The 24,658-nt window shown below is 36.7% G+C and overlaps 1 protein-coding gene across 1 annotated transcript in view; it reads left to right on the top strand.

Annotated features, from left to right (window-relative positions):
• The window catches only part of ppp1r13l (protein phosphatase 1, regulatory subunit 13 like), a 34,956-nt gene that overhangs the window by 1,043 nt on the left and 9,255 nt on the right, over positions 1–24,658 (top strand). The window contains exons 2-7 of the mRNA XM_079825047.1: positions 15,493–15,578; positions 15,816–15,931; positions 19,323–19,914; positions 21,375–21,464; positions 22,482–22,561; positions 23,015–23,387. Of these exons, the coding sequence (XP_079681173.1) occupies positions 15,542–15,578; positions 15,816–15,931; positions 19,323–19,914; positions 21,375–21,464; positions 22,482–22,561; positions 23,015–23,387 (1,288 nt within the window). The 5' untranslated portion in view covers positions 15,493–15,541. The remainder of the gene's footprint in view (positions 1–15,492; positions 15,579–15,815; positions 15,932–19,322; positions 19,915–21,374; positions 21,465–22,481; positions 22,562–23,014; positions 23,388–24,658) is intronic.

Here is a 24,658-nt window from a genome sequence, read left to right as displayed (position 1 = left end):
CTGTTGAACACAAAAAAAGATTTTACAAAGAATGTTGGGAACCAGATAGTTTTCGGCAGCCATTGACTTCCACAGTATTATTATTACTTTTTTAGTATTATTTATGAATGTATGGAAGTGGCTACCGTCAACGGTCTGGTTCCCAACATTTTTTAAAATATATTATTTTGTGTTCAACAGAGGAAAGAAACTCATAGAAGGATGACAAAAATTATTTTTTTGGCTAAACTATCCCATATTAGTGGGAGATATAGAGTGACTACTGATATTTACTAGGGCTGGGTAAAAAATATCGATTTAATCGATTCTCACTTTTTCAAAAAAATATCGATTCTTAAATACCAAGAATCGATTAGTCATCCTTGTAGCGCGCCTCCCATCTAATAAATCGCAATAATATTTGTGCTTTATTACTATTGATATGAAACAAAGTCTCAGATTTCAAGTTTCGTCTAATTTTTTTACGAAATTCAAAAACATAAATATCGTTTTGGCACTGTGCGATCGCTCTGCCACAGCTTCGCTCAAGAGAACCGGCAGATTAACGTAACGAACGGATCTTCTCTTCCGCCTTAATATCAGTAACAGCGCGAAATAAACATGAATGAGCATCTGAAAGTGTGTTAAAAGATACAGGACAACTTACTGAAATCCGTATCAAGTCACATAGAATCACTCAATCAGTGTATCAACCGCAGAAAGACACAAAAACGGCTTGTAAACGATGTAACGTAACATTTAGGCCTACCTCAGAAAAAACATATCCAGTATCCATAAACTCGTTAGTCAGCTAGAAAAATTAACTCTAGAGAGGAGCATTTTGCTAATTATATGCACCACATTACATAGGATATTCATTGTCGTTTTTAATGACTGATCTGATATATCCAAAATAATCTAATATAATCGAAAGCTTGTGAATCAAATTGAATTGTGAAATTTGTGTCAATACCCAGCCCTAATATTTACAGTATATGCATTAAGTAGTCTGCTATACTGTTATAAATATCTCATAGTTTGGGCCTCTGAATAAAATTTTAGTCTTTTTTCCCTCCCATATTCTCACTATATGGACTATTAAAGCCTGGTTTGGTACAAAACTTAACACACATGCAAACTTAGAAAAAAAACAAGATTCTCCTTAATAGGTTTGACAAACTGCCATTTCAGAAAATAGACAGGGTTAAACATGCCCAATCTTTTGCTCAACAGTGTGTTTTTGCGTGTACACTCTTCTAAAGCAGGTCAGTAAATACCACCTTCATGTCATTTTCAAATTTTTGGGAATGGGTCCAATTTTAGCATGCAGGCCTGATTTACCAACAAGCTGTCGGAACCAGCTGAACTACATATTTGTCCAATCCTGTCCTGCTACAACTTGTTTGGTGATTTTCTGTCTACCTATTGCACTTTATAAACCAACAAATTTGCATGCTGTTTCAATCCCAGCCTATCTTTGTGTGCACTGCGGTTAATGTTTTAAGGTTGGAGTGGATGTTTTGGATATTTTGTGTGATTCACAAGGAATGTTAAGCTTGTAATTCTGAAGACTTGAGAGATTCCAGAAGCAAATGTTATTTGAGACTCTTTAAATTGCACTCGCTCACACAGAGGGCTGCACTCATACCATTTAGAAAAACAGAAGTGACTAATATCATTGGTCAGAAAGTGTGTGAGTTGTATTAAAACCCACCCATGGTATCAGGATGACTAACAGGGATTAGTCAGAATGTTCTCTGATGGCCATCATTGTCTGAAATTACACCTGACACTCCCCAATCCTGTGTGTCAACCCAAAACGTTAAACCAAATCTGATAAATCTATTTGTTTTGCGTTTCAACAGTGGTATGAGATGCAGTACACTTGACAGTTGTTTATTTGTGTGTTTTTGCGTCTGTCTTTGAGTTTATGTTGCTATTTTAGTACAATTAATACGTTTTATTTTGCACCCAAAAATGAAAATTTGATCATTTACTCACAGTGAGTAAATGATGTCAGAAATGTGATTTTTTTTTTGCCTGCACTTTAAGTTTTGTCACAGGAATTAGGAGTGAATCAGGCTTTCGCACTGGAGGAGCGTTTTCATAGTTTCTATAACTATTGGTGGAAGTAACTGGGAGCGATTTTAGCTATAGGAATGCGTCTTTTAGGGGGACTAAATTAGCTCTTACTACAGAGTAGGGTATTACTATTATGCTGCGTTCCAGACAGCTTGGAATTGGGATTTTTCCCAACTCATTCTTGGAAATGATGTTTGGAATGCCACTTAAAGTCAGATGTCGACCTGTGTACCCGGGGATGTCGGCAAGCCCTGCTTCCAATGAGCTTAAACGTAAAAACAAACTTTAACATTACACATTAAGTTTATGTTATAATACCTTTGGTTTTGCTTTTCGTCAGCTTTTTTCAAAGCGATTTTATGTTGTTTTTTATTAAGTTTTTGCCTTAATTGACACAAAAACACGATATGCTCTCGTTGTGTCATCATGTCTGTGCTGAAAAATACAGTGTTAGTTCAGGTCCATTAAATAATACAGTTAAAACTTTTAATAGCGTTATTAAATGTTGAAATTAACTAAAGCCGAAATTTAAAGTAAATTTTGGCCACGATTTGGCCGTCTGAGACAAATTTAGCAAATCCTAAAAGATTCCTCTGATCCTAGGCTAAACTCTAACGTCTTTGATCGTTAGTTTGACATGTTCACCGGCAGCCGATTAATGACTGCTGCGATCAAATTTTTACCTCAGACGAAATTCTGGCAGTGTCAGAAGTATTTGGTGTAGGGCTGCACAATTAATCGAATTTGTAATCATGATTACAATTACGGATGTCCGTATATAGTAAATAGTCCGGCTGTGTGTGTGTGTGTGTGTGATCCGCTCATCGCGTCCTCGGGATCGCCTTTATTCCCGCGAATGTGCGCGTCGTTGTGTGTCGCGCTCGCTCATCTGACGCGCTCATAAATCTGCGGATTGAAGGCGTTTATTCGGTGTTTGTGCGCGAATCTGAGCCGTGCTAACGCGCTAATGCTAATGTGCCTGAGCTCCAGAGGAGGCGAGGCGGGAGGATTTCTAGAGTGTTCCCTCAGAATCATCTCAGCATTAACGACAGATTTACATTCATCTAATGAACACACACACACACACGGTGGTAGTGTCAGGTTTAGATAAATAAAAAAATCGATTTTTGAAAATGTAATTATCGATTCATACTCGTCCATAACATACTCGCGATTAATCGATAATCGATTTTTTTCACCACCCCTACTACACAGTACACACATTCATAGTGTACTATATAGAACATACTTTTTTAACGGCCGCAAAGTAAGTTCAAATTGAAATGTAGTACATACTCCGACAGTACGTGATTTCGGACGCAGTGTAAAGCCACGCTCACACTAGACTTTGAGCATGTGAAATTTCTTCACACACTGCAACGGTCGTGATATGACGTCACTTTCTGAAGCGTCTTTTTTATAAACTTGAATTCAACATATAACAAATAGTACTACACTCAAAATGTAAAAAAATATACAATCTTAACTGCAAAATATCATTCTTTTAATACAGCCAGGAGGTCACACTGTGATATATCGATCTTCTACTGGTCACACGTCGTCACGTGATGTGAATTCGCAGCTCAGAGTTCACCAAGCTTGAACTTTGGAACGCAGCGAAATGCGCAACTTTTTGCACAAGCTTACGTTTCCGGTCTGACGCATTCGCATGCCTTTGAATGGAAGTCAATGGAAGGAAAAGTGCAGTGTGACCACCCCTTAAGTATTTGGTACTGTGATGAACACCAGTGTGAATACAAAAAGCTGAATGGGCGTTTGAATCATTTAAATACTGTTCAGAAACAGAAAGTAGCACAGCTGATTTGTTTACGGGGTTAATGGCTGAATTTCTGCTGTTCCATCAGCTGTCAGAGAGTGAATGTGCGCTTTCATTCAGCGCATCTCCTTCACTCGTTCTGCCATCCGCTTCTCATCAACTCTGTTTATATCAGAGTACGTACGTTGTACACAATGGTTGTGCATTTTAACCAGTTGAAAAGTATTCTTAAAATCTGAATAATGCATAAATAATTATTATTCACTGTATTTTGAAGTGCCTACGATAACAATATTGTGCATGTTCATTATCGTGATATATCATGTTACTGCGTATACCGGCACATGTCTAACATGTGGCACTGCAAGTTGTCATAGGAGGTCTCTTAGCCCTCCTGCTTTTGCTCTTTAAATTATACATCTACTCTACATATCCATTGTCACGAAACCCACAACACACTAGTGTTGTAGTACTCCAGACCGGTCTTAAGACCATTTTTTGAAGGTCTTGGTCTTGTCTCGATCTCGACTGCATTTCTCCTCGGTCTTGTCTTGGTCTAGGACTTAGAGGACTCTGGATTTTATCTCAAGACCACAACTGCAAGGAAATCACTAAATTGCCGGTCTGATTTAACATCATTAATGTGATTTGATGTAAAACTTACAGCTTAAAATGCAATCAATAACTTCTTTGTAATGTGTTTTCTTGTGTTACTGTGCTGCCGGGTTCAAAATCAATGCAGCATTGTCTCAAAAATGCCCCAAATTAATATAAATGCCCACAAAATTCTGAGATTTCATTTTTTTATATAACATAGAATATAATTAACCAATATCGCAAGAGCAAGAGAGCTGTTTTCATGAATATAAGCGTGATTGCAAATTATATTGATTTATACAAACATTCAATAAACAAGAAGTTAATATTAAATGACGTTTTAAACTGTGTCTTTGCTAATTCGGCAACATTTCGTTATTGAACGAATCAGCTGCTTTGAACAAATCGGTTGAATAAAGGATTCCGTGACTGTTAAATAATGTTAATGTTTTAATGTTAAATTAATCTGAATATTATTTATGCAGGTGTAATTGTACCAATTCAGATGCAACTTCTGTGCCATGAATTTTATTGTTAGTGATTTGATTGGAAACAGCGCTATAGTGTCTTGCTATTCTAATTGTATTTATTCATTAAATATAAGTCATTTCTAAGACAGTAGAGATGGATCTTTTAGATTAACGTAAGGAGTGCTGGTCTGGTCTTGGTCTCGGTTTAGGTGGTCTTGACTACAACACTACAACACACAACAAAAACACAGCTCTGATCACGTCATCCTCCCTCCTCCAGGTATCGAATGCCGTACTTAAATGACATCACTGTCGGCTGGCAGAGTTCCTACTGGTGGTGTGAATGCAACCAGGAAAATGGCCCTTGGGGAAAATGTAGTTTTCGGGAACCACCCTGGTGGTTAGTTCATATAACCGAGTTCCTAGAACGACCTTGTGCAAAAGCCCACAGTGTGACAAAGGGGTGAGGTTCATAAGATTTGGATCTTTTGTATCCAGTCAATGGTCCATGTCATGATAAAGTTAGTGAGAACAGAATGAACCGCTCCACTCCCCTTCAGAAGCAGCCTTTTCAAGGTTTTGAAATAAAAGCCTAAAACTTTCTGTCATCTAAAAAGATCCATGTAATCAATGCCTTTCATTGTGAGAGCAGAGTTCTGAGCTTTTGTACGTGGCCATTTTTCAACCGTTGCATATTTGTGTAATTGATTTTTATTCTTTATCTGATGAACCTCCCACATTCTCAGAAAAAAAGGTACAAAAGCTGTCACCGGGGTGGTCCCTTTTCAAGCACATTTGTACCTAAAGAGTGCATATTAGTATTTAAAATGTGCATATTAGTACCTAAAGTGTACATATTAGCCCTTTAAATGGGCAAAAATGTACCTTTTGAAAAAATACCGCCCCAGTGACAGCTTTTGTACCTCTTTTTCTGAGAGTGTATCTGTCTCAGCTGGTTATAAATCATTACACCTTTTTTGGCAAGGTCCTACATGAATTCCTAACCTGTTACATGCGGTTTAAATTCATGGCTTAGTTGTTTCTTATCAGCTAGACTATGAAACACTCTTGTTGTCTCTACAGTAATAACTTTGGGTGGTTTCAATGCCATGAGGTAGCGTCATGTCTGAGATGTCATGAATGTTCACTTATAATTATATAGGGATGGTTTATGTCACTCCAAATCGGTATGACTTATAACACAAAAGAAGTCAATTGTGTTCAAAATAACTGAACTTCATTGACTTGGACAAAATAAATCTTTCAAAATATATTTTGTTTTCTACAGAAGTGACATGAGGGTGAGAGAATGATGACCAAATCATCATTGTTGGGTGAACTATTCCCTTAATTCACCCTCTGGAGAACTGTGGTGATCTAAATGCAGCTTATGTTGGTACAAAATGTACTATCTGTTGTCTGTAGATAGTGATTGGTCTGTATTTATTATTTCTTGGTTTTTGTAATGATTCACCTACAAGATGAAGCTTGGTTACGTATAAACTCTTTACAAATGAAGCCTGCCTCACTGTAAAAAATGTATAATCTTCCCAACTCAAAATTTTCTAGTGACTGTTTACATCTAAAGTTTTCAATTGGCCCAAGTGAAATTCTGTAAATGTAATTTTATCAATTGAGGCAAGAGCCTGTTAACATGGGCTCAATTGGAAATAATATGTTGAGCCAATGGAAAAAATGTATAATCTTCCCAACTCAAAATTTTCTAGTGACTGGTCACATCTAAAATTTTCAATTAGCCAAATTGAATTTCTGTGAATTGAATTTTATCCATTGTGGCAACAGCCTGTTAACATGGGCTCAATAAGAAATATGTTGAGCTAATGGAAAAATGTAATTTACCTACACATCTAAATTTTTTAGTTGGCCAAATTGAAAAATTTAGATGTGATCAGTCACTAGAAATTTTTGAATTGGAGAAATGTTTTACAGCGAAACTGTGTGGTTGGTCCAATTAAATATTTTAAATTGTAGTAACAATTGTTTATTTCTCACTGTCCCAAAAGACAAAAATGACTAAAAACAAATATATTAAGCAAAATACAGAAACAGACAACAGGGTTGACATTTTATCACATTACTTTATTAACAAGTAAATTCCAACACAGGATATTTGGGTGAAAATACCTTATTTTCAATAAGGAAAAACTCTGAATACATTCAAGAAGTCTTCTGCATAACAGGATGTCTTGTTGTGGTGAAGAAAACACGGCACGGCAAGCTAAAAACCTGCAAATAAAAATAAAAACTAACATTAATGACAAAGCTCCCCTGCATCACATCTGGCAAGAGACAGAACAGAAGTTTCTTCATTATATAATGAGGATGAGACGAATGAAAGGACATAAGAAAATCACGAACTTGACGTGTTTGATATTAAAAGGCAATAACTTAAGCCCAGAAAGAGGCCGACGCCAAACGCACCGTGTTCAACAGTCGCATGCCGCACATATCACACAAATGACTTAAAGGGTTAGTTCACCCAAAAATGAAAATTCTGTCATTAATTACTCACCCTCACGTCGTTCGAGACCCGTAAGACCTCTGTTCATATTCGGAACACAAATGAAGATATTTTTGTTGAAAGCTGATGGCTGAGAAAGGCTTCAGATAGGCCTCCATTGGCATTCAGTACACTTATACTCCCAAGACGGATAAAAGGCACTCAAAACATTGTTACAAAGTCCATCTCACCACAGTGACTCTACAATAATCTTACGATGCGACGACAATAGTTTTTGTGTGCAAAAAAAATCAAAATAACACCTTTATCCAGCTTGTTACTGCCTTCCGTGTGTGCCTCCACGACGCATGCGCGAGAATATGACGCAGATCCGGCGTTCGGACAGATGACCCAGAAGAGATTTGTTTACAATCAGAGGAAGACGCGCGTATCTCAGCTGTTGGATTCTACATTGATCGTGCTTTAGGTCTCGGCGTAGTGCTCAAAATGGGGTTAGAGTGTGCATTTCATGGATTCCCGAACCCCGGCGCTATGTCATATTCTCGCGCATGCGTCGAGGAGGCACACGCGGAAGGCAATAACAAGCTGGATAAAGGTGTTATTTTGATTTTTTTTTGCGCACAAAAACTATTGTCGTCGCATCGTAAGATTATTGTAGAGTCACTGTGGTGAGATGGACTTTGTAACGACATTTTAAGTGCCTTTTATCGGTCTTGGGAGTGTAAGTGTACTGAATGCCAATGGAGGCCTATCTGAAGCCTTTCTCAGCCATCAGCTTTCAACTAAAATATCTTCATTTGTGTTCTTAATATGAACGGAGGTCTTACGGGTCTCGAACGACATAAGGGTGAGTAATTAATGACAGAATTTTCATTTTTGGGTGAACTAACCCTTTAATTTCCTTATTACCTATTGTTTTAGACATATAAGACATGAGGAAAATAAAACTATTGGCTACAGGCTACCATTAGATAATTATGTGGTAAACGAGAACACACTCATGAAAACAATGAATGCATGAACTCGTGATTCTACAAAATGTCTTTTAAACTTCATACCCGGTCATAAAGCAAAACTCTGGAGAATAATTTCAGTGCTCAATACTCACCAACGTCTTTGTGAGATGAATATCTCTCTATTCTCTCGGGAATGTGTCTCGGTCTTCAGCACCTGCTGGTTCGTCTCCGCGTTTGAAATCTCCACACGAACGTTTTTTTTCAAGCGCATTTTGCGCATGCGTATACCGTTTTTCGGACGGAGGACTTGTTCAGCCAACATGGATTTTTCACTTCGACTTCATAGATTGACTGAGCACAATTAAATATGTTCGGTGAATATACAATTTTAATTTTTAGTGAAGACCTTAAGCTATGATTAGTACAATGCATCTTTTTGCATGGCAATAATTATTTGGAAGTCATTTATTGGGCCAATATGCAATGATCAATTTACACAATTTTTCCCCCCAATTTTTTTTTACAGTGCTATTAATTGGATGACAAAGTTCAAAAACTATGAATTATTAAATATTTATAATAAATTATTTTAAACATCAATGAATTATTATAATCAATTAATTAAAGATATAATCAAATTATTTGCAAAATTAATTAATTTGAATCTTTTACAAAAATGTTGATTTAGGCTCTGTGAAACGTCCAAAAAAAAAGTTAAAATATAAATATTGCATTATAAACAAAAAAAGTTGCTTTGTTTAACATTTTAGACCAATTATCTATTATTTTTGGGGGGATTTTTTAAAATCTTTATCAGAGTGATCCAAAAATCGTGGACTTGATTAAAAAAATGAGTCACACTTGTGTTGTTCATGGTCAGAAATGGCCACTATTGGAAATTAATGGGAAATATGAAAAAAGAGCTAAATTTGTTTGGGGTACAATTTACAAATAATTTATGATTCAGAAAAAGCACACAGCAGTGAAATGTTTACACACAAAATATCAAGGGTGTACAATAGCAAAACATACTGTAACACAAAGCAAGTTTTTGCAAATGCATGAAATAAAATGTAATAATTCAGCCACAATGCAGTGAAAAAAATGTAAACGGCGGGCTGGGATTATGCTAATTATGAATGAGCGTCCTATTTACAAATGCTTGGATTTCATTAATATACACATGTTTAAAGGGGTTCTTCATTGCTGGGAAGATGAATGTGTATTTAAACTGGGTCATTTATGTAGTAGAAATGTGAAATTATTTTTGAATTTGGTGCCTTCTAGACAGAGAAAAGATGAAAGACAACAACTCCCAGAATGCACTTGCTTCGCTGCTCAACAAGGCCACTCCCAAAGCCACGGCTACTGGTTTATCACTTGCCCACCATGACACCGCCCCCAGCGTCGTTTAGATTTTTATGGTAATAAAATAATTTCGTTCAAGTAGAGAACAGACACTACAATTAAAAACTGAACGTGTCTTTTCAATTAAGTGTGAGTGAGCCGAACGAAAGTCACGACACAAACGCAGCAGTGTCAGATTTAATTTATCCCGCACCGCTCCATTATGAATCCCCGAGCCGAGCGGCCGTGCGCATTTACATTCTGTGAGTGAGATGAGATCCCACCCCTATGGGCGGGTTGAAAACATGCGGAACTGCTCCCTCTACTGGCTGTAGTCTTTAGCCTCTTGCCCAAAAAATCCTCAGATGACGCAAAATGACGATATTTGCGTCATCGGAGGATTTTTTCCAGAAATAAAATGCATTCTCTCGTCTCAGAGGGATATGAGGGGGGAAAGTACCATAATTCGAATATACTACCGGGTTTCTACTGATACAAAGCTTAATGCTAATCGCTGAAGTAACCCTTTAACTACCGAATCCGTGGTATACGAAGCACTTGTGAATCTGGAGAGTTTTCATAAAGGTCCATTTTACGTGCAAATTACTCAGAATTTGCTCATATATTTACTAAAATTTCATGAATGAGGCCCTTTATCTCTATTATAACATGAAATACAGCTTTAATTTAAAAATAATACAAAATATGAACAATGGGATTTAAAAAAAAAATCATAATTATTGCATAAATATAAATTTGTTCCATAAAATGTTAATTTTTAAAAAATAAACATATAAACATAAAATTCTCTCAAAAACAAAAGTAAAAAGAAACAAATATTGAACAAACATATTACATTGATTTTACTGAAAATAAAAAAGTTACATTTCAGGTGTTCGATCACTTTTGACTGTGAACGACATAAGTGTGACTCGCAATTAAACAATACAGGCAGAAGTTACAATTAAAAAAAGGACAATTAAAGGAAGGTGCCACTATTTTTGAAAATAGGCTCATTTTCCAGCTCCTCTAGAGTTAAACAGTTGAGTTTTACCGTTTTTGAATCCATTCAGCCGATCTCCGGCTCTGGCGGGAGCACTTTTAGCATAGCTTAGCATAGATCATTGAATCTGATTAGACCGTTAGCATCTCGCTCAAAAAATGACCAAAGAGTTTAAATATTTTTCCTATTTAAAACTTGACTCTTCCGTAGTTACATAGTGTACTAAGACCGACAGAAAATGAAAAGGTGCGATTTTTCTAGGCCGATATGGCTAGGAACTATTCTCTCAATCCTGCGTAATGATCAAGGAACTTTGTGCCGCACCATGAGTGCAGCGACGCAATGATATTACGCAGCGCCTGAAAATAGGCTAACTTCCGCCAACATAACCAACGTGACAGAAGATAGAAGATATTTACTAAATACCTGCAACTCTGCAACTACACAAACTTAGTGCCAGTCACGTTGGAAGTTACCTAGCTGAGGACTATTTTCAGGCGCTGAGTGATATCATCGCGCCGCTGCACTCATGGTACGGAAGCAAAGTTCCTTGATTACTACGCAGGATTGAGAGAATAGTTCCTAGCCATATCGGCCTAGAAAATCACAACTTTTCATTTTCCGTCGGTCTTAGTACACGATGTAACTACAGAAGAGTCAAGTTTTAAATAGGAAAAATATCTAAACTCTTTGATAATTTTTTTGAGCGAGGTGCTAACGGTCTAATCAGATTCAATGATCTATGCTAAGCTATGCTAAAAGTGCTACTGCCAGACCCGGAGATCGGCTGAATGGATTCGAAAACGGTAAAACTCAACTCTTTAACTCTAGAGGAGTTGGAAAATGAGCCTATTTTCAAAAATAGTGGCGTGTTCCTTTAACAAAAACGACCACAGCAATTAACTGATTATCAAATCTGTTGTCAGTTATTTTAATTATCGCCTTTATAATTAATTATTATTATCGCATTATAAATTAAAGCCTATGTTTAAATTCATAGGACAGAGGTTAAGATTTCCAAGATATTAAATTAATGATTCCTTTGCAATTCATATCATGCAGACCAGGTTAACTGTAAGAACTGATTGAGAAACCGTGTTGAGAAACAGAGAAAGTGAGCAGATGGTTTCTGCCACCACACCTTGATTCATCAGTGGAAAGCACTGCTGTCTTAATCTTCTAGTTGTGGCTTCTGCCCCAGGCTCAGAATGGGCTAGGTCTTCTTATCAGCACGGAACGAGAGTTATTATTAACCTGTGTCACTCTCAACTTCACATTCCAGGCTCGCTGTACCAGATCCCAGTCCAACGGCACTGCAACAAAAGTGCTAAATTATCAGTCACCAAAAGCCTTAACCTCTGAAATGAGAGGTGGAGCTCAGGGATTAAGATCAGATGAGGAACAAAAACAGAGTGTGGGAGAATACAGATAGAAGGGGTGAAGGCTATTGTGGTATTTTGTTGTCACTGTTTTAAAAAAAAATTTTTTTTACTGTGCATTCAGATAAAACATGCAATGTGGTAGATGTTGCATAATTTCAGTTTGTTTATATTTAGTTGTTAAAAAGGAGGAGAAACTGTCGTTCAAAAGTTTGGGGTCAGTAAGATATTTTTATACTTTTTTTCAGCCAGGATAGTTCACACAAAAATGAACATTTGATGTTTATCTGCTTACCCTCAGGGCATCCAAGCTGACTTTGTTTCAATGAATACAAATGAATTATAGTTTCCACAAAATATAAAAAATTGCTTTCACATGTTTCTTAAGCAGCAAATCCTCATATTAGAATGATCTCTGAAGGATCATGTGACACTGAAGACTGGAGTAAAATTCAGCTTTGTATCACAGGAATAAATTACATTTAAAATTATAGATACATAAAATATAGTAAAATAGTAAACAGATGTTTTCTTTCATATCAGTGTGCAGGCTATTCTACAAAAACGTCTTAAATGTCTAATAAAAATATACTATACATCGTAATAAGAAGTGTATTCAAGTTTTTCATTTTTCAGATCTGAATGAAAATATGAGCATATCTTCGACCCAATTACATTCCCCATGTTTGAAATAAAACCATGTTTTTACTGAATTTAGTAATTAGATTAGGGATGCACAATATATCGGGCACAATATCGGTATCGGACGATATATGTCTATTTTTAATGTTATGGTTATTGGCCTGATAAGAAAATTTGTCCAATATATATTAAAGCTGATAAATAATGGATTATTTCCTTCAGCTGAGACACTTCAGATGCACACCGTTCGCCATGATGGGTTTAAATTGCTTGAAATAGGATTGGAATCACTTCAAAAAAGAAAATATGGTCAAGTTTGTCATATAGACTACATAAAATGATACATAACATTATAATTGTGTGCTTTGGATATGGCTTTTAATGGTGAGACTTTTGTTTTTGTAATCAGGCTCTCAAAAGTCATATAAAAATTTGGATTTAGATTTATCGGTCAATATATCGGTTATCGGTGTTCAAATATAAAGAATTATCAGTATCGTCCAAAATTTCCATATCGGTACATCCCTAAATTAGACTGAAAATTTCAATGGTATATTAACCACACAAGTAAATGTTCAGAAATCACTTTATTTTAGGAAGGGAGGGCATTCGTTGAGGTGACCTCTATAGATCAGTCATGGTGCTGTTTGGAAAGAGAAGCACATGTACACACTGTTTATTACACTGTGAAGAGTGAAAGTGTCAGCTCAGAGGAGCTAATGAAAGTGAATGAGAGCCTGGGAAGCAGTTGTAACTAAATACAACCCCACTCAAAGTTCATGAAGGACAATATTTGCATGCGTTAGCATGTTATAACTTTGTAAAATGAGTGTTCACAAACTTTTTCCATCATGTAAAACTGCACAAAGAACAGGCAAATTACTAATAAAGTTTTTTATGTATTTAAATTTTTTTCTTAGAGACGTTTCTGGAAGAGAAATTGAGATCACGTGGGTGATTAATCGGAGTATGGACTGATATAGTCCAGCTCTGCCTGGCCGTTTTTAGTTCCGACAAATTATCTAGGCACACCGTAAGAAATCCACAGAGAAAGAGACAACCGGTATGGGGAAGTCCCAGAGCAAGTGTGGAAATTATTTAAGGCAGCGGCTATTTGCACTAAGTTATAGATTATATTTACACTGAAGTGAAAAATAACATATTTTCTTAGCGATAGATGATATTTACACTAATGCAAATAGCTGTAGATGCTATTTACTAAGTGAAATAATGATATATTCTACTTACACCATGTAAAAGTAGTTCTTTGCAATATGTGTAAATAGAAATTAGAGGCTATTTATTCTTTATTTTGACAGATACATATACTATTTGTACCTCAGTATTGTTGTACATAAACAGGATGCAATAATAACACAGAGTGTAAATTATTATATGTATTAAAATGATTAAATAGATGCCGCCTTAATGGGACAATAAAAGCCCTCTCGACCCCTAACCCTACCCATTAAATGCTTTTATTATTATTATAAAACATTTAGTTTAATTCCATTTTTAGAAAATTTTCTTAAAATTTTTATTGAAAGTAAACGCCTTTCCGATGTCATATGTAATAGGAGAAGAGAGAAGAGCGAGCTCTGCAAAAGGCGGATTCGAACCCGGGTCGATCGTGTCTAAACCTAGATCTTTTACTGACTACGCCACTGTGAGCTGAAGCTAGTGCGAATAGCACTTGCCCACAAGGCACGCTATTTGCACCTGGTGTAAATAGACACTCCGATTAAGGCAATACAAGTGTATCTATATCATCTTTTACTCTTTTAATTCCTTTTATAACTTTTACCATAGTATATGAAATGTGCTATATAAATAAACTTGCCTTGCCTTGCCTTACAGAGAGTGAAAGTCTAACAAAACATTCAGATATGCATAAAATCTGTCTTTATGCACAGCCCACATGTTCTCACACATGTCGGATAAGTATATAGACACAGCCGCATGTGAAGGTCATAAGTCATGTTTCTAAGGGTCACTTGCTCTTGATCGAATGGCCTTCAGTAGCGGTTGATTATACTGGGGTAAAGAAGGGGTTGCAGAAACAGATGTTTGACGTGGGACAGGGCGTTTCTCTGACTGCATTTTTTTGACCGTGTTGGAATGCATTAGAAAGTCATCCTGTCTCGCAAGTCCTGCTATATGTCAATGTTTTAGTAGGTTGGGCATGTTTTATTTCTTCACTATTTCAGAATAATTATGACTCATTAATCTGTTGAATCGATGCCAGACACACACACACACACACACACAGTAAAAGTTTAGGTCCGTAAGATTGGTTTTTCTCACCAAGGCTGCATTTATTTGATCAAAACTACATAAATACAGCAACATTGTTCTTATTTCAATATCACTAAAAGGTAAAGTAATTGTTTTCTGTTTTCATAAAATGTAAAGTAATTTTTTCAGCATCATTACTCCAGTCTCAGTGTCACATGATCCTGATTTGCTGCTCAAGAAACATTTCTGATTATTATCAATGTTGAATTGTTTTGTGGAAACCTTGAAAAGATGGCTTGTGAGAGTTGTGTAGTTAACTTACAGACTGGTTCTTCAAGGTGTTTATGAGATTAAACAGTAGGAAGGACTTTAATGCGTGTCAGAACAAAATAAAATACAAGTGCTTTTGCATCCAATGAATAGAGAACAAGTCATTTCTAATATTTCAGTTTTGAGTCAGAAAGCATGCTCTCCCTAAAGATTAGATGTTCGAGATTATGATGGACAATGAAAGACTCATCTGATCTTCCTTTTTTCACTCAGGCTGTGTGTTGAATGAATTCGAGGTCACGTCTGCAGAAACACGAACACCATGAACTCCCAGGGCAGCTTTGGCAGCAACTTGATGTGTGAGTATTTCAGCACACCAGCAGTTCTGTATAGGCAATGTGGGACAGGACATGATGCAGCAGTTATAACAGTATTGGTTACATGTCTAAGCATGCTAAGACTTTTCAGTTCTTTGTGATTTGTAAGTGCCTATAAAATGGCAAATAAGGTGTATACATAGTTCTGGAGTGGCTTGTTACATCATGTTACAGCAGCTACATGTATATTCACTCAATGTTTGCGTGTGTCTGTTGTAGTTCAGTCCATCAACGATGAATTGAACGCATCTTTGGCCACAGCGGATGAGCTGTCACGGGAGTTCAGCTCTCTCATGTCAGAAGCCACTCCTGTTGTGCAAACCACTAATGCACAGGTACGGAGCTGTTTTAGTGTTGCCAAGCCGTTTTCTTTTCTATTGACATTTCAAGCAGTGACAACAATGACCTGCAGTGCAATATAATCATTAATCATGCAGTTTATAGCTACATTTACATATCCAAAGCCACTTCCATTGCATTCAAGGCACACATTTGACTTGCTTTCCCTGGAAATCGAACCCATGACCTTGGCGTTGTTAGCGCCACGCTCTACTGTTTGAGCTACAGGAAAGCATCATGTTAATCAGGAGACAATAATGACTACATATTTTTACAGACAGCAGTAATATTTAAAAGACCTGCAAAACAACTAAATATAATACAAACAATGTAGCAACCAAGGCAATTACATATAGGGTTGGGGGGAAAAGTAACTTATTTATACATCTTTCTCCTGGAATAATTGTAGTATTTCTATCAAATATTAAATTGAAAGATTCTATGTAATTGTAATTTTACTGTTGTTGTTGTTATTGGTATATATCTCTGATTTTGTATATTGATTGTTTATAAGACAAAATTGTTAAATTATCGTAAATGTATTGAAGTGATTCTAATCATAATTATTTTTTGCAAAATTAAATACTGTTGATTGCCATAAATATAGCCATTGCTGCTGATATGGCGTTAAGATACATAAATATATTTATGTATTAAAGCAGGGGTTTTCAAACTCCTCCAGAAGGTTCTAAGGGGTCCCCAGAAAAATTCATAGAATAAAAAGACAAAACAAAAATGGATAAAGTCTACCGAACATTCTAACTGTTTTCTCCTTTCTTTCCGTATACATACTTTCCAGATTTGTATATGTTTGCTTTATATCTTTCTAGTGAGTTTTTCTCACTATAGTCCTCTTTTTCTCGCTCACTGGAGTTGTAAGGCAGTACGTAAACTGCTTACATACATTTATTGTGAAAGTTGCTTATACAAATATTTTTTTATTGAAAATGTTTTTCTCCAGGTTTATACATCCAACATTAAGTATGGCCAATTTAAGTATGGAAACAATGTGTATTTATAATGTCATACTTACTATTTATCTAACTCTTTACAATTTTAGGTTCATCATATTTGGGGGTCCTTGGCATCATAAAGTTTGAAAACCCCTGTATTAAAGGAACACTCCACTTTTTTTTGAAAATAGGCTCATTTTCCAACTCCTCTAGAATTAAACAGTTGAGTTTTACCGTTTTCGAATCCATTCAGCCGATCTCCGGGTCTGGCGGGAGCACTTTTAGCATAGCTTAGCATAGATCATTGATTCTGATTAGACCGTTAGCATCTCGCTCAAAAATGATCAAAGACTTTTTCTATTTTTCCTATTTAAAACTTGACTCTTCTGTAGTTACATTGTGTACTTAGACCGACTGAAAATGGGGACTATTTTCAGGTGCTGCGTAATATCATGCTAACGGTCTAATCATATTCAATGATCTATGCTAAGCTATGCTAAAATGAAGCTGAATGGATTTGAAAACGGTAAAACTCAACTGTTTAACTCTAGAGGAGTTGGAAAATGAGCCTATTTTCAAAAAAAGTGGCGTGTTCCTTTAAGCATAAATCTTATGCTAACCAAGACTGCATTTATTTTCTAAAAATACTATAAAAACAACAATATTGTGATATTATTACAATTGAAGTTGTTTTTTTATTTTAAAATGTAATTTATTCCTGTGATTAAAGCTGAATTTTCAGCATCATTACTCCAGTCTTCAGTGTCACATGATCCTTCAGAAATCATTCAGATGCTGATTTGATGCTCAAGAAAATGTCTTATTATTATTATTTATTATTATTATTAATACTGAATATATTTTTATACAGAAATCAAATCATAAACGATCATGAATTGTTATTTTTATATAATATAAATCAGTCCATCTTAGCTGAAAAAAATGTCAATAGTTTCTATCTACTGACAATGAGACTTTAAATACACAGTATTAAATGAAGACCTAGACTTTAAGGCCTGTTCACTCTGGGACGATTTCTGCTCGCGTTTATCGCCGACGTTTAACTCCTCGTGACTAAACAAAGGGCGCCAATGTGAGTGTGCACACCGACGCGCAAAACGGCACGCATAAAAGCGTAATTTTTTTAAAAATGCCTTGGGTCCGTTGTTTTGATGCCCCGCGTTAAAAACTGTCCGACCAATGAGATCAGCACTTTTATTCACGTGCCTGGAGCTGCTGAAGTGACAGTAAAACACGACTTGGCGGCGCTCAAGCACAAAACGGTCTTGCCGAACAAACATTGATACGACGAAGAGGAAGTAAGTAGACAAAGAAGAAGATGAGCTGCTAATGCTGCTTGCCAGTAAGCGAAAAGTGTGTGAATGGTTTTGGCAAGCACGTAAATACTGTCTCGTCTTCTTCTGTGTGACGAGCGAGTGTCAGAAGCGTAAAGTGGCGCAGCACCACCTTGTGTACCGGGAGCGCCATCTACTGAATTTGCATGTTCACTTGGCAAATCGCCAGTGAAAATCGCTTGGGTGTGAACGTCCGTGACGTCACCCATAGGATTCTGAAGAGCAGTTTTGAAGCCTAAAGTAGGGACGAGCTGGCCGTTGCCATCTTGGCAGCGCGTCATCGCCCGTCACTCCCGGATAACAGAAAATGGGCAAAGAGGCGGAACGTGGGCGGAGCTGAGGTGACACGATGACTAACAGACAGCAGATAACAGATAAATGGCTATCCACCTGTCACTCAAAGTGGCCACACCCTTAATTATGCAGAACTTTAAGGCTTTATATAATGTTAACGAATGAGTTATACAAAATTTCACCCCCCTCACAGTCGTCATGAAGGGCAAAATTAGCCGTATAGACTAAAACCACAAATTGCACCAGATTGTAAACATGTTTTAATCTGCTGTAAAGTTGGGCATTTTAACATGGAGCTCAATGAGATTCTGCTCCTTCTGGAGCCTGTCTCTAGTGGCCAGTCGATGAATTGCAGTTTAAGTCACTTCCGTATTGGCTTCAAGAGAAACTGCGGGAGGTTGCCGCTTGGTGTGAACACAAAGACGTGCCGAAAAACGCTGGCGATAAGCGCGCGCGATGGCGATAATCATCCTGGTGTGCACAGGCCTTAAGTCCCTTTTTTTGTGGTTTTGTAAAATTGAGAATATGGAAACTAGATATTTCAGTGAATGCTCAATACTTTATAAGAGGTTGATCACTTGTCAGCAGTTCATTAATCATGTGTTTGTGCTACTCTCCCCGAGGAGGCATGTGCAGAAACATGTTGTAGAGTTTGCCATGGTCATCCCAGAACTTTGAGTTTCTATCTACATTCCACAGTTTGAGATGGTGCATATGCGGCTAATATTGTCCTAGTGTATTTTGAATCCGACATCTTGATGTTTTCCTTGTTCTGTTTATTGTAGAGTTCCAGCCCCAAAGCCCAGAGCAGCAGCAATGGCAACAGTTTGTACAGCGCAAACAAGAATGGATCTGAGAACATCAGGACAAACTTCTCCTTTCCACAGAGCACCACGGGCAGCCTGAGCTCAGAGTCCACCATCAGCAGGAAAGAATCCAACCTGGATTTTCCTCCTGCCATCATGATGCGATCTCAATCACCTGGCGTAGACAGCATGAAATTTAGACCTTCCTCTCCCAGTCCTTTAACCCAGCACTCCCCTTTCATGTCACGTAAAGACAACCCAGATTCACGGTATCCCGTCGAGCAAAAGATACCCCCCAATATGTCTCCAAATACATTGAGACGAATGACGCAGATGCCGCTGAGGCCTCAAGAACGAAGCGTGAGAGGATCGCTGAGCTATGTGGAACTGTCGCCCTTATCCAGCCCCACATACGACAGCAAAACATCTCGCAGTTTCCTTCAGACCTCAGCTAACCCCATGTCTTCGCTGCCCAGGTCACCAAGGTCGGATCGAGCTCCTTCCGGCCAGCCTTTTAGTCAACAATCACCCAGCACGCTACCACGCAACTTCCAGCCATTCAGACCATTAGGTATTTGGGATTTTGAGTGTATAAAATGCATATAAATAAATGCTTAAAAATAAAGGTTCTTTATTGGCATTTACGGTTCCATGAAGAATCTATAGCACCTTTCCATTGCTCAAAAGGTTTATAGCTGAAAAAAGGTTCTTTAGATTTTTCTTTACTCCCCAAAAAAATTGTTCTTTTAACCTTTTAAACCTGAATTGTACACGGACACAAAAAAAATCCTAATCAAATTACTAAGCAATAACACAAAATAACACCAAGCTTAGAAACCACTTTTGATCAACTCTCAACTCCGTCTAAACCGGAGTGTACCACCGGCGGGCACCACCTAGCTACGAAAAAATTAATAATCATATTTTTCTAAAATACTACCTTGATCAACACAAAATAGGTGTCATTTGAAAGCTTAAAGTCTGAACTTTACAATGCATGCATAATGCTTTACAACTCCTAAGTAGTGCTGAGTTATTTGCTGATTATAATTTTGTTTCATAGTTTATGATTTTTTTTTTTGCACCATGACAAAAACATCATACAGCTCATATAGTCATGTGTCATGTCATTTGAAAGGTACAAGTATAATTGTTCTGAACTTTGACTAAACTTGAGAGAGTTTTTGTACGTGAAGCCCCGCAAGACCCATATGTAAATATTATACGGATGTAGCATTTATGTCACGTTGCTTGTAACTTCATAAAACATGCATAGATTATGAAAATGGCATTACTTACAACAGATTCGCCCGATTAAAAAGAGCCCACACTTACAAGAATCCATCACTTAGATCTAAAGTTATTCCTTATAACGCACATAAAACCCCACAGGCCATGTAGCGTAGTAATAAAACAAAGGTAGCGTTCACGTGGCGTTTTCACTCGTAACTTCATGACACATGCATAGATTGTGGATAATGGAAAAGAGCCCAAACTCGCCATAATCCGTCACTTAGGTCTAAAAATATTCCTCATGGAGTTATAAGAATAAAATTACATAAACCGAAAACACTTGTTTGGAGAGGTTTTTGGACACTCGGCTAAACAAAAAGGCTACCTTGGTTCCAAATGCTGTAACTTTTGATTACTTTATGCTATCACCACAAAATTTGATCCAGATGTAGGGGAACTTTACCAAAAAAAAGAACCTCCTACCTTATTTCCTTCCTGAGTTATTGAGTCAAATATGATATAAAACCCACACACTTTTTTGTCTTTTTATCAGTAGTTTCTCAGCATGAGAATGTCCAAATGTAATGAAAACAATGTTCTTAAAATATTAAAAGTTTTCTATCAAATGATACCTACCTTTTGACTCTCCTTGCTATAGTTTTGGAGTTACGAGTCTTTATTTTTGTGTATGTCACTCGGAAAACAAAAACAACTCTTAGAAATGCCTTCAGGGTGTAAAGGGTTGTTGGAAATGTTTACTGAAAAGATCTTTTTGTTCTTTCTTCACTCTCCTTTCAGAGGAGGGAATGCAGAGGCAGAAAAACCCCGCCAAGTGGAACGAGACAGACCTGGATTCATACGAGAGAAAGCCTCACCACACCTATGATAGTAAGTTCTGTTGCACAATTTTTACAGAATATAAAAGTTATATAAAAAACAACTCACTTTTCTGTCATAATATTGCATTACTTATTAGTAATGCTGGAGGCATCATTGGACAGAAATGAACAGAAATGAATCAGACCTGTTTTTGTTCATTCAAATAATTTGTACTAATATCAGAATGATCATTTTATTAAACTAAACTTCAGTCTGTCAAACTGCTAAGTGACAGAATTCTTAATATTTTGTTTTACTTAACTTTACATAAATGTTACGTAAACACTGAAAAAGTAAATGATTTAAAAAAACGGATAATGTGAAGAAAACCTACACAATGATTCTCTATAGTCGCTCCATCTATATCAATTCCATCCACAGTCACATAGTATTGCTTCTGTGTAACAAACACATTTATGCATTCATAATATACAAATAATTTATGACTTTATAAGGATAGTTCACCCAAAAAATGAAAATTAGCCCATGATTTGCTCACCCTCAAGCCATCTTAGGTGTATATGACATTTAATTTATGTAAGGCCTTTATTAACGTGTGGATTACTTTTATAATGGATGGATGCACTTTTTAGGGCTTCAAATTTTGGGCTGCCATTCACAGCCATTATAAAGCTTGGATTACCCAGGACATTTATTAATATAACTCTGATTGTGTTCGTCTGAAAGAAGAATGTCATACACACCTAGGATGACTTGAGGGTGAGTAAATCATGGGCTAATTTTAATTTTTGGCTGAACTATCCCTTGAAGTGCTCTAAAAGTTTATAATATTATTAATAATATATAATACAAGCCTTTTTATTGGTTTATTCAAAGTCGTACCTTCATTATCAAGCATTTTATTGCTATATCATGTGCTTGCAAAGCGAAGAAAATGGGTTTGTTACCAAGAGGCAACATCATGCACTAGACTGGTTAACTTTAAGCACATACCATCATCTGTAGTCAAGTCACTCTCTCAATGTTAATTGTTCCTTAATTATATGTTTCCTCTTTGTGGTGTAGAGAATGAGTGGATCAGACCAGCTGTACCCAACAGCAACTGGAAAGAATCGAACCTGGACGCACCTTCCTCCATCAAGAAGGTGTGCAAACTTTGGCGTGCGCGTGAAAGTGGTTGTTGGTACATGTGCCAGTCTTAATATTGCTCAGGGCACTATTATAGTGACATGTCGTTGTTGAATTGCCTGGATCAACTGAAATCTAAAGGCCTTTCAAGAACACACCCGTTGACATTTTCTCTCTTTCTCTCCCACATAATGCTTTTTTATGGTTGCTTTTAGTTAAACAACCATATAATAACTTGCTAATACCATAACAACCAATGAAAAAAAGTGTATATGTAATTACGCCTTAGGACTTTCCAGGTATAAGAAAGAAGTTTAGATTGTTCCCATGAAACAGGTAACAGCTGCCGTCTCATTTTCTTACTGTCTTGTGCTCTTTTTAAAATGGTTGCAAAGTTGCATATGAAGAAGAAAACGATGCTTCCTCTGTTCTCTAATTCTCACAGCTTCTTTCTCTGTCTCTGCCTTCAGGATACCGCTCCCATTCCCCGTTCGCTCCCATCATCTGTCAGCTCGCTCCCGAGGAATGCTCGGATCTCAGTGCCCCCTGACCTCGTCTCAAGCTGCAGCTCAGCTTACGGCCCTCAGCCAATTGTTTCCCGTATTTCCATCCCACCTGTAAGCTCTGGAGTCCGTCAGCACAGGCCCATCCCGCTTTCCGTGATCATGAGGCTCCAAAACCCCTACTATGCTGCAGTTCCCAACATATACACCCCTGGCCCAATAGGAGAGCCCCAGCAAGGAATTTTCCCTCAACACCTTCCCCTACCCCGAGAGTACCTGTGGCAAAACCAGACGCCTCAACCTCAGCAAGCTCAAAGACAACCACCCTACTATAGAGAAGGTACCAGCAAACTGATGCCATGAGTGGTCAATGATGTGACACACATTTATTCAAAAATTAGAGGTGTAACAGTATATCGTGTCACAATATATTGCATTACGATAATGTAACAATATATATCGTGGATAGTGACAATCTGTATTGTGTTTAGTTCACCCAAAATGAAAATTACTGAGGAAAGAATTCAAGTTTACAGAGTTTTAGTGTCAGTACTACATTAAACTACTATATATAATGTTGACTATAATGTATAATAATGCAATATAATGCAATACTTGTGGGTTCTGATGATGCCAAATGTCTTATGTTACCAGTAAAAAGTGGCCTATTAAATATATCTAGTCAGTGACAGAGTGCCAGCATATTCGTCTAAAATAATTCTGTATTTTCAGCTTCAAAATCATGAATATTTTTATTCTGGTGTCACCATTGTCCTGTGCTTTGGGTTACCAGCACCAAATCCAAGCTTATTCATTTCCACCTCCAATGTAATACCAAATTTAGCATTTTAATCAACAGTAAATTTTTTTTGTTAACCTTGTCTTGGAGTATCGCAATAATATCGCATCGGGACTTCAGTATCGTAATATGTATGGTATCGCGACATGAGGGTACCGTTACACCCCTATCAAAAATGCATTAAAATTACAGTTCATGTATGCAGTGACTTGAATAAACCTTTCATGAGCATTATTTTAATTTCTGAATTAAAATTTATTTTGATAGTTTTGAAAGCATGAAGCCATTTAAAAAACTAAAACAATGTTTGAAATTAAATCTTGAAATTAAATCTTGAAATTAAATCTTTTAACATTTGTAGTCATGTGACATTATTACATTTAAAGAAAATTAATCTCTTTTAAAACCATTAATGCAAAGATTGAATTTCAAAGAACATGGCACATGCAGCTACATTATTACTATAACTATTATTTTTTTTATTATTATGCAGGGTTCTTGCACAGTTTGGAAAACCTTTTTTTTTTTTTTTCATACATATCCAGACCATGATCCAGACCTGGAAATTAATCAGTATTTTTCGTATGGAAAAATATTTGTTTACAGAATATTGCCGCTATTCAGTTTTCTAAAATATAAAATTAAGAATTTCTAAAAACAAAACAAAAAGATCATACAAGCTAAGTATATTCATGGCATATTTTGGTGATCCTTTAGTGATTGCCGAACACAATTGAAAAAATTCAAGGTGCACATTTTCATTACGCAAAAATGTTTGTCTTTGCCATAAGCGAGTCTCTTTTAAACTTCAC

This window comes from Gobio gobio (assembly GCF_949357685.1).
Source record: "Gobio gobio genome assembly, chromosome: 9".
Classification (NCBI taxonomy): Eukaryota; Metazoa; Chordata; class Actinopteri; order Cypriniformes; family Gobionidae; genus Gobio; species Gobio gobio.
Note: the sequence above shows the minus strand (reverse complement) of the source record. Positions and strands in the feature narration are given on the sequence as shown.